This window comes from Phaeoacremonium minimum (genome assembly GCF_000392275.1).
Source record: "Phaeoacremonium minimum UCRPA7 unplaced genomic scaffold PA7_03_scaffold_270, whole genome shotgun sequence".
Taxonomy (NCBI): Eukaryota; Fungi; Ascomycota; class Sordariomycetes; order Togniniales; family Togniniaceae; genus Phaeoacremonium; species Phaeoacremonium minimum.
The window spans coordinates 122485-134958 of record NW_006921175.1 but is presented as its reverse complement, the minus strand read 5'-3'; the positions used below and the strand labels follow the sequence as shown (position 1 = coordinate 134958).

General features: G+C 51.0%; 3 protein-coding genes across 3 annotated transcripts; 2 read left to right on the top strand and 1 right to left on the bottom strand.

Moving 5' to 3' along the window:
* Positions 1 to 168: 168 nt before the first annotated feature.
* Positions 169 to 738, top strand: UCRPA7_3312 (putative 3-hydroxybutyryl- dehydrogenase protein; the record flags this gene model as incomplete). The annotated part of the gene is made up of 5 exons (XM_007915909.1): positions 169 to 224; positions 353 to 406; positions 467 to 560; positions 624 to 677; positions 730 to 738. The coding sequence occupies 5 exons, from the start codon at positions 169 to 171 to the stop codon at positions 736 to 738; spliced, it is 267 nt and encodes an 88-aa protein (XP_007914100.1).
* A 2322-nt stretch (positions 739 to 3060) lies between these two features.
* On the top strand, positions 3061 to 3750 carry UCRPA7_3311 (putative alpha- glucosyltransferase alg10 protein; the record flags this gene model as incomplete). The annotated part of the gene is made up of 1 exon (XM_007915941.1): positions 3061 to 3750. One exon carries the CDS (start codon positions 3061 to 3063, stop codon positions 3748 to 3750), a length of 690 nt encoding a protein of 229 aa, XP_007914132.1.
* Positions 3751 to 4291: 541 nt separating this feature from the next.
* UCRPA7_3310 (hypothetical protein) lies at positions 4292 to 4777 on the bottom strand (the record flags this gene model as incomplete). Its single annotated transcript, XM_007915919.1, has 1 exon — positions 4292 to 4777. One exon carries the CDS (start codon positions 4775 to 4777, stop codon positions 4292 to 4294), a length of 486 nt encoding a protein of 161 aa, XP_007914110.1.
* Between the last annotated feature and the right edge of the window lie 7697 nt (positions 4778 to 12474).

Genomic DNA, 12474 nt, shown 5'->3' with positions numbered 1-12474 from the left:
CAATTGAACCGCCAGTCGTCTTTCTCTCGGCACACAGTCACAATGCCTTTCCCTGTACGTTGATATTTGAACTCTAGAAGCATTTTTGTCCATCCTAGGCCTGCGCTGGCCAGCTTGCAGAGAACCTAAGATCGTGCTAACTCTTTCCACCTGCAGACCCCGATTCGCATGGCTGCAAAGCCTGCCGCCCGCTGGCCCGAGTATAAGAGCCCTTATGGACCGAAGTAAGCGCACCGATCTATACAGCCCAATTTGAATCCATTATTTACGATCGACTTCCGACCTGGACCGAATCGCCTGACTGGAAGGAGATGAGGTTGCTCGAAAATGGGCTGGGCTGACGGCTTTCCAGATACGAGTTCCAACCGAATGTGATGGGCGTTACGGGCAAGCAGCTATTTGGACTGTAAGAGAAAGAGACATTGCCCGCTGTGGAAACATTTAACAACTGACACCTCGGACGTAGGGGAGCGCGAAGCGCTGCTTTCGGAGGCGTTGCTCTGTTCGCTGTCATCTTCTATGCTTCTGGCATCCCACGAGTACAAAAGGACATTCTGCAGGTATGATTACCTTATAGCATCATAATCTGTACCGTCCCGAGTCCTCGCTAATGGCCCTCGCAGAAAGTCCCTGTCATTGGCGGTTACTTCGTCAATGAGATTCCCGCGTCAGACAACGTGAGTATTCCCGGTTTCGCGGTGGCTAAACACAGGCTAACAAACCCAACAGCCGTTCTAAACGGAGATTTGGTTTCGTACGGAAGGCGAGGAGTGGCATTGGTAGAAAAAGAGGGCTTGCATAGAGCGGTCCTGTTGTATTGGTGTAGCCTGTATAAAAGTTGCCCTCAATAGACTTCACATCCACCAAAGTGTTGACCCGAGATCCTCTCCGTTTAAGAATTGTCTATCATTTTGTTTTACAGGCATATCTAGGCGCTATCAAGTCTCTTCAACAAAACATTGGATTTAGAGATGTTGTTGACCAGCAGGTTCTCCGTTCAAGAAGGACTTTCTGCGACAAAGCCACGCACATGTTATTGAAGTAATGTGCTTCTCCAGCTTTGGACCTAACATAGGTCTGAAAGAAGGAGAAGAAATGTAACCTTTTCGAACATTCCTTCCAGTGGCAATTTCTTGCTCTCAAGAGTGCCTGATGGATTTGTACAGCCGATTTCGTAGCGGGTCTGTTAGGGCGCACGGTCCACCTCCCAGCGTTAACACGTCGCTAAACATCTGCTGAGCCTTGCTGTAGGATCCCCAGAGTTTCTCAAGCTTAGGCAGCCGGACGATCAGGACGAAGCAAGCTGTGGTACATCTTCTGCGCCTGCCTTCGTGTTTCTTTATAAGTGGACTAGTTGATGCTCTGTTTCTTTGAAGATTTCTTTTGTTGGCATAATGAAGCTTCTCCTACCCGATAGCTAAAATTAACTAGTAGTCCACCATGGCCGGCTCCGACACGCAGGCACTTCTCCTGAGAGTCTCTCTTGGGATGCTAGTCGCTGGTATAATTGACAATTCTCTCCGATCAACTCCCAGAAGATCCATTTCAGGTTCCATTATTCCAACCCTCATTCTTGGCATCCTTGCAGGAGGATGGCTTGGATATGTGAACCTCATAGCCCCTAAACCATACTTGGTACGTCTCACATCAAACTTACGGCGTATATCTCTAATCACATCAAACAGGACGAAGTATTTCACATCCCACAGGCTCAGAAGTATTGCGATGGTAAATACTATGACTGGGATGATAAGATAACCACGCCTCCTGGCCTGTATGCATCTCTCTACGCTCCAGCCAGGCTCCAACTCGCTGACTTGTCCAAGCTATCTCATCAGTCTCTTCTATTACAAAGCACGAGCTGCAGCAGGCTGTACAGCTGCAAATCTGCGGTCTGGCAATGTTGTTGCCATTATTATGATCTCGACTTTGTCAATTCTGTCCAGGAACCTCATCGAGCAGCAAAACAAGACAACTCGAGGAGCTCCGCTTTACCAGCTGCACACGAGCTTGAACATCGCCTTGTTCCCGGTCTTGTTCTTCTTTTCTGGGTTGTACTACACGGATGTGTACTCAACAGTCGTTGTTCTTCTCGCGTATTACAATCACCTCTCACGCGTGTCAGCTCTAACGCCATCGGTCTTGAGTGATTTTTGGACTATCCTACTCGGGATAGCTTCCCTACTGATGCGTCAGACAAATGTCTTTTGGGTGGTCGTATACATGGGTGGTCTTGAAGCGTTCCATGCCATCAAAGCACTTAAACCGGCACCGGTTGAGAAGCCCGAGTTTACCACGCTCACTGAGGTGGTCAGTCATTATGCATGGAGGTATTCACTGGGAGAGATCCATGACCCTCCACTGAATATTGCTTGGATAGATGGTACGTAGACAGTCCGTCTCTACTACGGTTATTGCTAACAGGTTAGACTGTTTTTTCTGCATCCTGAGTGTTGGCATCGCAGCAGTCTCTAACCCCTACAAGGTGCTGAGACAAGTGTGGCCTCACGTCACGATTCTTGGGCTATTCGCCTCATTCGTCTACTGGAATGACGGGGTCGTGCTAGGTCAGTTGTTAAATGACGTTAATCCCAAGAATTATACTAACAAGGAGCAGGAGACAAGTCCAACCATGTTGCGACTATCCATCTTGCCCAAATGCTATATATATGGCCCATGTTTGCCTTTTTCTCGGCACCTCTTTTGATTCCTTCTATCTTCCCCTTTCTGGGCGTCCTTCGAAACATATTGGGTAGCCGTTTGGCGTCGAGTGAGCCAGTGGCATCATCTCAAGATTCCACCAAGGCTCCAGACCAGACTCCCAGTAAGGGTAGATCCGGCAGCTCTCGGAAGCGAGGGCCGAAGTCATCTGGAGCACCTGCACCGGGGCGTTCTCCTTCATCTCAGCAACAGTCTTGGGCTCTCGTACAGACAAGGAAGTTCTTCCAAGGGAAGCTGTTCTACTTTCCTTACTACCTCGGCACCTTCGCATTGTCGTTTCTCGTCGTGCGATACAACACTATCATACACCCCTTCACACTCGCAGACAACCGCCATTATATGTTTTACATATTCAGATACACCATCCTACGATCCATAGCGATGCGCTACTTGCTCATCCCCGTGTACACTGTCAGCCGCTGGCTCTGCTGGAAGGCACTGAGCGGTTGCTGGTTCAACATATTTGGCCCGCAGGCGCCCGAGTGTCCGGTCTCGAAGCAGAGCAATAGCCCAGTAACCTTCTACAATCGACCGTTCCCGGAGCCATTGCTCTTCCGTTCCGAGGCTCGGTCTGATGCTGAGGAGGAGGGCTCCAATAATCTAGAGCAGCCGCCGTCGAAGCTCATCGAGACCCTCGACGAGAAGGAATCCAACGCATCAGTCCCGCCTCCCACATCGACCGCCTTGCTCTGGCTCCTGACCACGTCGCTCTCGCTCATCACGGCGCCACTCGTCGAGCCGCGCTACTTCATTCTTCCCTGGGTCTTCTGGCGTCTGCTGGTCCCTGCGTGGCCAGTACATGTGTGCACAGACCCGCTCAACCGCGCTCATCGGCTTGATCGTGTCAGGGGCGTCGGCTGGCTGTTCAGCCTGGGCAGAAAGATGGACCTGCGGCTGGTGCTCGAGACGATGTGGTTCCTGCTGATCAACTTCGCCACCATGTATATTTTCCTCACAAGGCCGTTCTTCTGGAAGGATGAGAATGGCACACTGCTTGATGGGGGCAGGGTGCAAAGATTCATGTGGTAGATCAGATTCATAACCAGCCATATAGACTAGCTAGCATGTAAACTTATTGTATCACTGAACCTCACATATGCTCAACTAGAGTCTTTTAATTCTTGCTTGCATTTGCTACGTCGCGCCATGCACCATTTCGGGCCAGTGCAACAGTTGTTTGCTACGCTTAAGCCTAAGCGAGTGTGCCTTTGTGATCTTCTTCGTCTCTTATATCACATAGGTATCAACCTCTCGATTGTCTACGTACGGGTCAATACTGTATACCCGAACTGTGCAGAATTCTCATATCCCGTCCCAGATGATGCCAGACAGGTTTCACGGAATACCTCCGGCCTGTATATGGTTTGGTTTGCCCCAGAGTCCCTTGAACGCCGTTATGTCCCCGACATAAATCCCAAAAAGCAAAATCATAGCATAATCATGTTTACCACCGCCTCGCCAGCCCGCCGTCTAGGTCCGACGCTCTTTCTCTCTTATGCTGCTCCTCTGTTCTTTCCCACATTCTTTCCTTCATCGTCACCCGATCTCAGCCACCCGGAACGTGAGCCGATCATAAGCTCAGCCGGTCTATGCTCAGCCGATCCCCGCTGCGCACCCGCCGCACGACGCCGAGCTTGAAGAACTTCTCCTCGCCGCCCGCCGTCCGCCCGCCAATGTACCACTTGTCGGCGCCCATCACCTCGCGGAAGCCCTCGGACGAGCTGTCGCTGCCCCGCCGCCTGCTGCCCGCCGCCGCACCGCCTCCGCCTGCTCCGCCCTGCTGCGGGATCGGGATGGCGCTGTGCTGTCGCGGCGAGTGCAGACGCGCCTGCGCCTGCGCCGCTGCTGAGGACTGCGCCTGGGCGTGGGCGGACGAGGCGATGGAGCGCGGCGCGGAGGCGCCTCCCGCGGAATTGTAGTTGCTTGAGGCCTGTGTGGTGTGCTTGTTCGGTTGAGAGGAGGTGGTCGTCGCTAGCGAGGGGGAGGAGGGCTGTCTGAAGGCGGCGAGGAAGGTGGAGAGGAAGAAGGGCCGCTGGGAAGGCATGTTGGGAGACATGTGAGCGGTAGATGTGTGGGATGCGGTATTTCGGAGATGGTTGTTATGGCTGGAGCAGTTGGGTGCCGCCTGGGAGAAGAGAGCGTCGACAGGCGATGCTATTTTGTCGACGTCGATAGGGGTCTCGAGAGAACAGACGATATCCTTGTCCGAGGCTGTCCGCCTCCTGCCTGGGGTGCAGCGTTTGCGTTGGTGTCTTCCTCCACAAAAGACCAGGGCCACCCTAGGTGCTCGTTTGGCTTGTGGCGATCCCGCCTAGGCGCTGTTTCGCAAATCGTAGAATAAGACGACAGTGATCCGCCTTCGTCTACTTGACAAGATACGTTTCTTCTCGTGCTTCTTCGCAATATTCGACAGCCAGCGGTCGATACCAAGGTCAGAAAGTGGGCGGCCGACGAAGATGACGATAAGATAAATGCGGCGGTGATGGTCGCACAGAGCCAGGAAAAGGTCGCAGGTGCGTAGCGGTCAAATCAGATCAGATCGGCGATGATCCCAGCTTCGGCGGCGGGTTTGCTCCAGGCTGTCAGGCAGGTTGCTCTTTGACTGGTCCAGTGCAGGTGCCGGCTGCAGAAAAGAGTGGCCGAAAAACCTGGAAAGATGGATGGAAGTGGAAGTGTGTGTGTATGCAGGAGAAGGTAAACCTGACGTCGAGGATTTAAAAATATAAAATAGAAACACCTCAACTTTCTGCGTAGTCACTTTACTGACTACTTACTTTTGAGTGATGTGATGTGATGACTGACTCTGCATACACTGACAGAGAGCAGAGAGTGTACAGGATGGCCTTTGGATGATGGATGATGGATGGCCGGCTTATCCCGGAACCGGCGATGTCACACACTTCACCTTGACTTTCGCGGGGCTTTTGTGCCGCTGCGCTGCGCAGTGGCCGAGGATGCCCAGTCTCCAGTCAGTCAGTGAGGGGAAACAGTGGAGAGGCTCTCTGTAATCCCCTTGCTGCAATAGGCTGCCAGCACTTGGCCCAAGCCACTGGAAATCGATCGTAACTGACTCGATCGGTGCTGCTGGTGATTTGAGCGGCTCTTATTCGTGGCTGTCAATCGGACATGTGGATGTGGGTGTGGATGTGTCTGTTGTTATTCATAAAACCCTCATCAATCTCACTTCCGAGGTTCTCCGCACACAACACTCTAAAGTGAAGTGAAGTCAACTGAATTGACTCAACACAATTCAATTCAATTCACTTCACTCCAATTCAAACGTCACTTCGGAAAGTGTAGAGATGCGGGTAGTGTCTGGGAAGAGATCTAGTTTCTTGACAGCCCACATGTTGGGTCTTTATGTCTCTGCATCGTCACCTCAACCGCCTTCCCTTTCCCCGCGCGCATCTCCCTCTAGACTGACTGTTCCAAGACAAGACTACACAAGTCTCCAAGGGTCTCACTTCCCCGGATCCAACAGCATCATGGCGCACCTCCTCTCTGGTGCCTGTCAGGCAAGTTGCGTAGTAGCATGTGAGGTTGAGGACCTGGTAGTCACCAATCCCAACGACTTTGAATGCAGCCCTTTCTGTGAGTATCGCCTGAGGGATCCCAGGGAGGTGGTCTGATACTTCCCCTTTGGGAGCCCATTCGGAGATCTCGTGGAGTCTTTACTGCGCAATAGGCATTGGCGTGCCGGATGTGGCACCTACTATGGTAAGGCCATGGCCATGCAGCTCTCGTCGACTCCCGCCAAGCTCCCATGCAAACACCTTCGATGCAGCACATCTTGTAAGGGCGGTTCCTCCCATACGATGCCTCCCAGCGTCAAATCATTGTCGAGATATTTCCATTTCCATTACCAGCAAAGGCCGAGATATCTCCTCTCTTCCCCTACCCTCAGGTTGTCGTGTGGCTGCCCTCCATCTTTGATCCTGATGGCTTGACCCCGCCAGCATGCCAACATGCCAACCCGCTAACAAGCGCCCATCAACGCGGGGCTCGGCTTACCGTAAACCACCTAAGCTGTCTCCCTGCCTAGCCTGCAGCCACGATGACAGGCAGTGCATAGCCGGCTTCTCAGCCAACTACACGAGAATGTCTGACCTTGCCTATTGATAACTAGGTTTTGGCAAGGCTTCCGTAGAGCTGATCCTGACTTTGCTGCAGGGCCCCAGGGTCTAGACTCTTAGAGAAACGAGCCACGTGACACCCCTCAAGGCAACCAGCACCATCTGCATCCTTCTTCGCAACCCCGCACTCTCCGCTGACTTGGACCCTCAAATTATCAGATCATGTCTGCCCGAGAGCCGTATGCCGGCAGCCTCGCTTGTTCCGAAGAGAGGCGTGGAGCGATGTCTGACGAAATGCTGACCTGGCACAGGCTTGCTTGGAAGGGCAGTGTCTCTTTGCATTGTCATGGCACGTGTAGAGTAATTGATGTATGGCCGAGTTGAACCTCGAGTAGACAGTAGTTTCAACCCAAGACTTCAATGAGCTATTTCAACGAACAGCTGTTCAGAGCAATAGTGACCGCATACCACATTACAGAACTCTACGCGTTCTCTCGCTTTTGCTCTTTCCGATCAACACAAAGAGACTTCTTCGATTCGGCTTGTGTCCACAATGCACTAAGTTCAGAGCCCACACGAGCATACATGGGGTCATTGTATCGCTTCATTCCTTGGTACTCTGTCGTGAATAGACCTACTTGAGCTTTCCTAATAATATGAAAGAACGGATCAACCTTTCTCCAATATCTTGATTATGTATGGAATATCCAGCGGCGATTTGCTCTTGTTCTCTGTTGAAAGTCAGATGTTGAGGTTCATTAGAGAAGTAATGTCCTTTCCCAGATTACCATCGTTTGACTAGACATCGAAGGATCCCGATGCCTATCATCTCACAGTTATCTGCCTGTTCGAATGACGCAAATCAAAAAAAATCCAACAGAGCGGTCTTAGTCGCTTAGATAGCAAGTCGTCGCATCTCGTTTGTGAGAGCTTAACACCTTTCCCGGCCGATAGCTACGTTACGCTCACGCTGGGACAGAATGCAGTAACAGAGTGAATTCCACTCTAATATCGATAACCAAATATCCCTTGTGATCAAACATCAAGACGATAGTTGCCCACGCGACGTCATTCCCACTCAGCTCACTCCGGGCCCATTGCAAGCTGTGTTAGTGGGGGAGGCGTTGCGTGCGCAAGCCTCATCCTGGCCCCCTGTTTCAGGGTGATCGGTAGGGAGATCTCCAAACACCAATCGTCTGAAGGATCGCGCGACTGTGGCCCCCCCATGCTCCCACCAATGGCACCCTGCGACCCTCCATGACGAAGCCCATAGATTAAGACCGTAGATTAAGAGCCAGCTTCCAGGCAAAATGCGACGGGCCGTCCAAGCTTTTGACTACTACTGTACTGTACTCCCCTTGTTGCCGACGCGCAAGCACTTCTGGTTCCAGGATTCGGCTCTTAAAAGTGACTACACATCCCGCCTTGACGGCGGCACATAATTCATATTTGGTCCTTCTCTTGGCGATGCACTTCTTATGATTGATCAAGCTTTGCGACAATCAACATTATGAAGCGAGAAGAACAGCAGTATACCGATCTGAACTCGGAAGATCGAGAAGACGCTCACGATGACTCCGCTACCGAGGTCAGCATGTCACTATTAAGCGAAGAGGGAAGGAATTGGAAGGGAGGAAAGCAGAGATCGGAGAACCAACTCAAGCTTGGCCGGATAAAACGATGGAGTGCAGTATTGTTCTCAGCGCAGGGCATACTCAACACAGTTCTCCTCCTAGTGATAGTGGGACTTCTCGTGGAGAGGAGATGGCATCAAGAGAAGATAGGGCTATTCGAAGGAAATGGAGACTTGACGGGATTCGCACCTCGATGTGAGTATTGCAACGGTTGTGGTTGACAGACAGCCCTTGCTGATGATCTACCATTGGTCAGTTTCGCAACAGATCAGGACATTCGTACCCGATCCCATGTACGCCCCCGAGAACGCGTCCGACTTCTTCACTCTTGAGGTTCGGGAGAAGTGGTTGTCGTTAGTACCAAGTGGGTCTTTTCCGCCGTTAAGATCATAGCTTTATAGATGCTAATATATTTATCTTGGCCAGAGGGACTTGGCTACCTGAGATTGGAGAGGCCTGGAGACTACAATAACCTTCCGACTCCGCTGGTGGGCTATGAGGGCACTGTGTTCACGACATCGATGACGCATCAACTGCACTGCTTGGTACAGTGTCCCCACGCTTTGGCCTTGTTCTATATAAGATTGCTAATCGCGAAATAACAGCATGCTATTGTCGAGACGTTTGCTGATATCAACGACTCGAGAAATGTCCCGAACGACATGGCCTGGCATCTTGGTCACTGCTTCGAGTATCTCCGACAAAGCATCATGTGCTGCGGAGACGTCGCCCTCGAGGGCCAACAAACGACATTCCCTGAAGGTACCGTCGGGAGTGATGGTTGGGATGCCAAGCATGTCTGCAAGGACTACAACCAAATATACAATTATCTAGAGGAAAATAGAGCGGATGATCAATCATGGATATAAATTTGCGGTATAACCGATTTTTACCAAAGAATAGCAAGGTGTTGGGGTTCACCAATCTCCACAGATTCTCAGTTACAAGATATTGCTATAAAGTTTCAAATTAAATCATCTATGACCGTATCTCTCCCACTCTACAAAACAGTCTACTCTAGCACAACGACGGTCCACTTTGGCATGGCAATACTCCAGGCGTCCTCATGGACAACGCCGATACCTTGCCGCTGCGAAAGACCTCCAACGATGTCGACCAGCATGACGTTCAGGAAGCACCACGGCCTAGGCGCAAAACGATCGCAGTCAAAAACGTCCAAGTGCTGTTCTGGCGATAGTTCGATCTCCTTAGTTCGAGATATCAAGATGAATTGAAAGCCCTGCATTTGTTTAAGAGTACTTTGAACCCAAGCCTGCTCCATCAAGATGGAGCCGACCCAATGGCCCTGGTTATTTGAAATACGCAAGTGTTTGGCTGTTGGCCATAGCTTGAACGATGCAGAAGTTTCATGTGTGAAACTGCCGTCGAGTCGAAGTTCCGTCATACTAGTCCAACATGCCATGTGCTTCGCTTGATAACTACCTACCCCCAATGTTGCATTAGAAGCCGATGACGGCAGATTGGGTATCGTTCCAGGCAGGATCTGACGTTCCCGGTCGACATCTGGACGTAGCCATTCGGCTACATCGGATTTGAGCCTAGCTATATCACCTCCTGGACCAAGAGCATACCAATCCACCTCTCGCCTTACCATGCTAAGTGCCGAGGGGATGTACATGCCAAGCATGACTGCGCAATTCCATCCTATCCACGACCAGCTAGGCACAGAGCAATTGCGTAGTTGGTGTTTCGTAGTGCGTAGCTTTCGACCGCGTATAGTAAATAAAAGTGCAATATCTAGAAACTTCTCTGGCATGCCAAATATGAATTTCGTGTTCATCAAATACTGTAGAGCATCCTGAACTCCAACGAAAGCCTTGAGGGCATCCGAAATGAATGTCAGTTGGCGCGCTGAATACGTTTCCACGCACGTTCTGTAGGCTATCAACGACCTCGACGGCGTAGAATATGGCTCAACATCGAGATGAAGCGATCCGAAAGCGTGTGAAGCCGCACTATACGCCTCTGGAGCTCCCGGGTTCCACAGATTGGTGCAGGGAGAGATGAAGGTCCGGGACGTGTCAATCTCGCCAACACAGTCTTCACAAAAGACACTACATCGGCATTGAAAGTAAACCTGCGAAGAGGTGAAGAACAAGATGCGCCGGGAAAGTAAGCATTCTTGGTAGGTCCAAGCGCGAGTGTCCCAACGACTTCGACTAACCATGCCTAGGACAGCCTCAAAAGGCACGGTGAGGTTGAGATTGCCAACGCAAGCAATCTTCTGCTCTCGTCGTGGAAGATTAGGATTGAAGCGGGGAAGACCTTCGCATGCCTTTTGCGGGTCCATCGTGTTTGGGACTGGGACAATTGTTACGACTGCACAGCCATACACGGCGGCCATCTGGTTAATTTGTCGTTCCTTGTGGTCATCATCGTCTTGGACAATACACAGCGCGTCAACCCAAATGTAAGTCTCTCCCAGGGCGTCCACAAGTTCGATAGAATCTTCTATCACCTTAGGTAGCAGAACTCGCCCACGCTCAAGCGAGTTCGGTTTGAGGAGATCCGATAAATTCGATGTGAGAGTTTTGAACGCGCCGCTTGGCGGCCAACAGTAGCTGATAGCTACATACCGTGCGTTATCGGGGAGCTTGCAGAGGCATTTCTGGCGGACGTCGATGACTAAGACCTCTTGAGGTTGGTGCATGATCTTGACTGGAAGTCGCTGGCAACGGTTTGCATGTTCTTGCTCACACAAAGACAGCCAGTAGCGCAGCAGGTCGACGTCGAGACGATGGTTGATTCGCCGTCCGTAGAAAGGGTATGATCCGAACTTTCGACGTGCATCGTCAGCCAAGAGTTGAATATCTCCGATTTGGTCTTCTACGCTATGATCTGGACTGTTACTTCCAGGGCGAGCTGCAATACCAATTCTAAATGCTTTGCTAAGTCGATCATTCGCGTCAAGCCTCTCGTTCTGGGCCGAGCAGTAACTATACATCCAGCACTCCGTGAGCTTGGTCGAGGTGCGTTCCTTCTCCCATAGAAGCGCTGGAGTACTTTCGCGGCTAATTTGCATGGTGCACACAGCTCGCACTACTAACCAGCAGAATGCACATGTCTCGCCCTTCTGGCAAATGTCTTTCAGATATCCGAGTCGCAGAGCCGCTGGAGTTGCTGCTGGTAAGTACTGCTCGTCGACGCAGCTATCCTTGGCCGTTTTAAAATACTCATCAAAGTCAATCTTAGAACAAATCTCACATAACTCGAGGGATCCGGGAGGAACCTCCGTGTCTTTCACACGACTTGGAAGTTGGTTCATCGCGCTTGTTGTGGATGAGGTAGCCTAGGTTCTTTTGAAAGAGGGGCTTACTATCGAATTTCAGTCCAATTGGCATGGCCACCAATGCCTGTCAAATTTGCAGCGGAAAGGTGCGAAGGCACTTCGCCAGAATGAAACAAAATAGCAGTTATGTAGATATCAATCAGGCGAAGAATAGAAAGAAAATTGTCACGGATATTAACAGTTCTACATCTAGGGGGGAAAAGAGCTCTTTGAGCTCGAAATCCAGCGTCTGGTGAATATCATCAAGATACTTCATAGGTAGAGACTAGAAATTCACTGGAGCTAGTACAAGAATAAGATGCAGTCAACATCAAGCCCGAATTCATAATTAGTTGCGTACTACATCATGAGCCTTGACTAGTATACGCTTAGCTCATTCTCTAGGAGAAAGAAGTAGATGCTTTATTCACACTCATCAGTAGTGCTAAAATCTTCGCGCAGAACGCCTCATGCTGTCTCGCTGCCAGTGATTCTCTTGAAATCTGCTGCAATGTTGTCCCAAACCTTCTTGGCTGTTCCGTCCTCCCTGAATTGGGCCAATACCTGCTTGGCCTTCGGTGGCGCACTCTCGCCATTGTTGTCCACGGTATACACCCCAGACCCTACTTGGCCATTGCTTCCGCCGACTACCGCCAGCTTATCATCCAACGCCACACCTGCCATGGCTGTCCCTCCTTGTCCTGGTGGAAACATCGCGCTCGTTGCCAGGAACACATGGCGCTCACCACACTCGTCC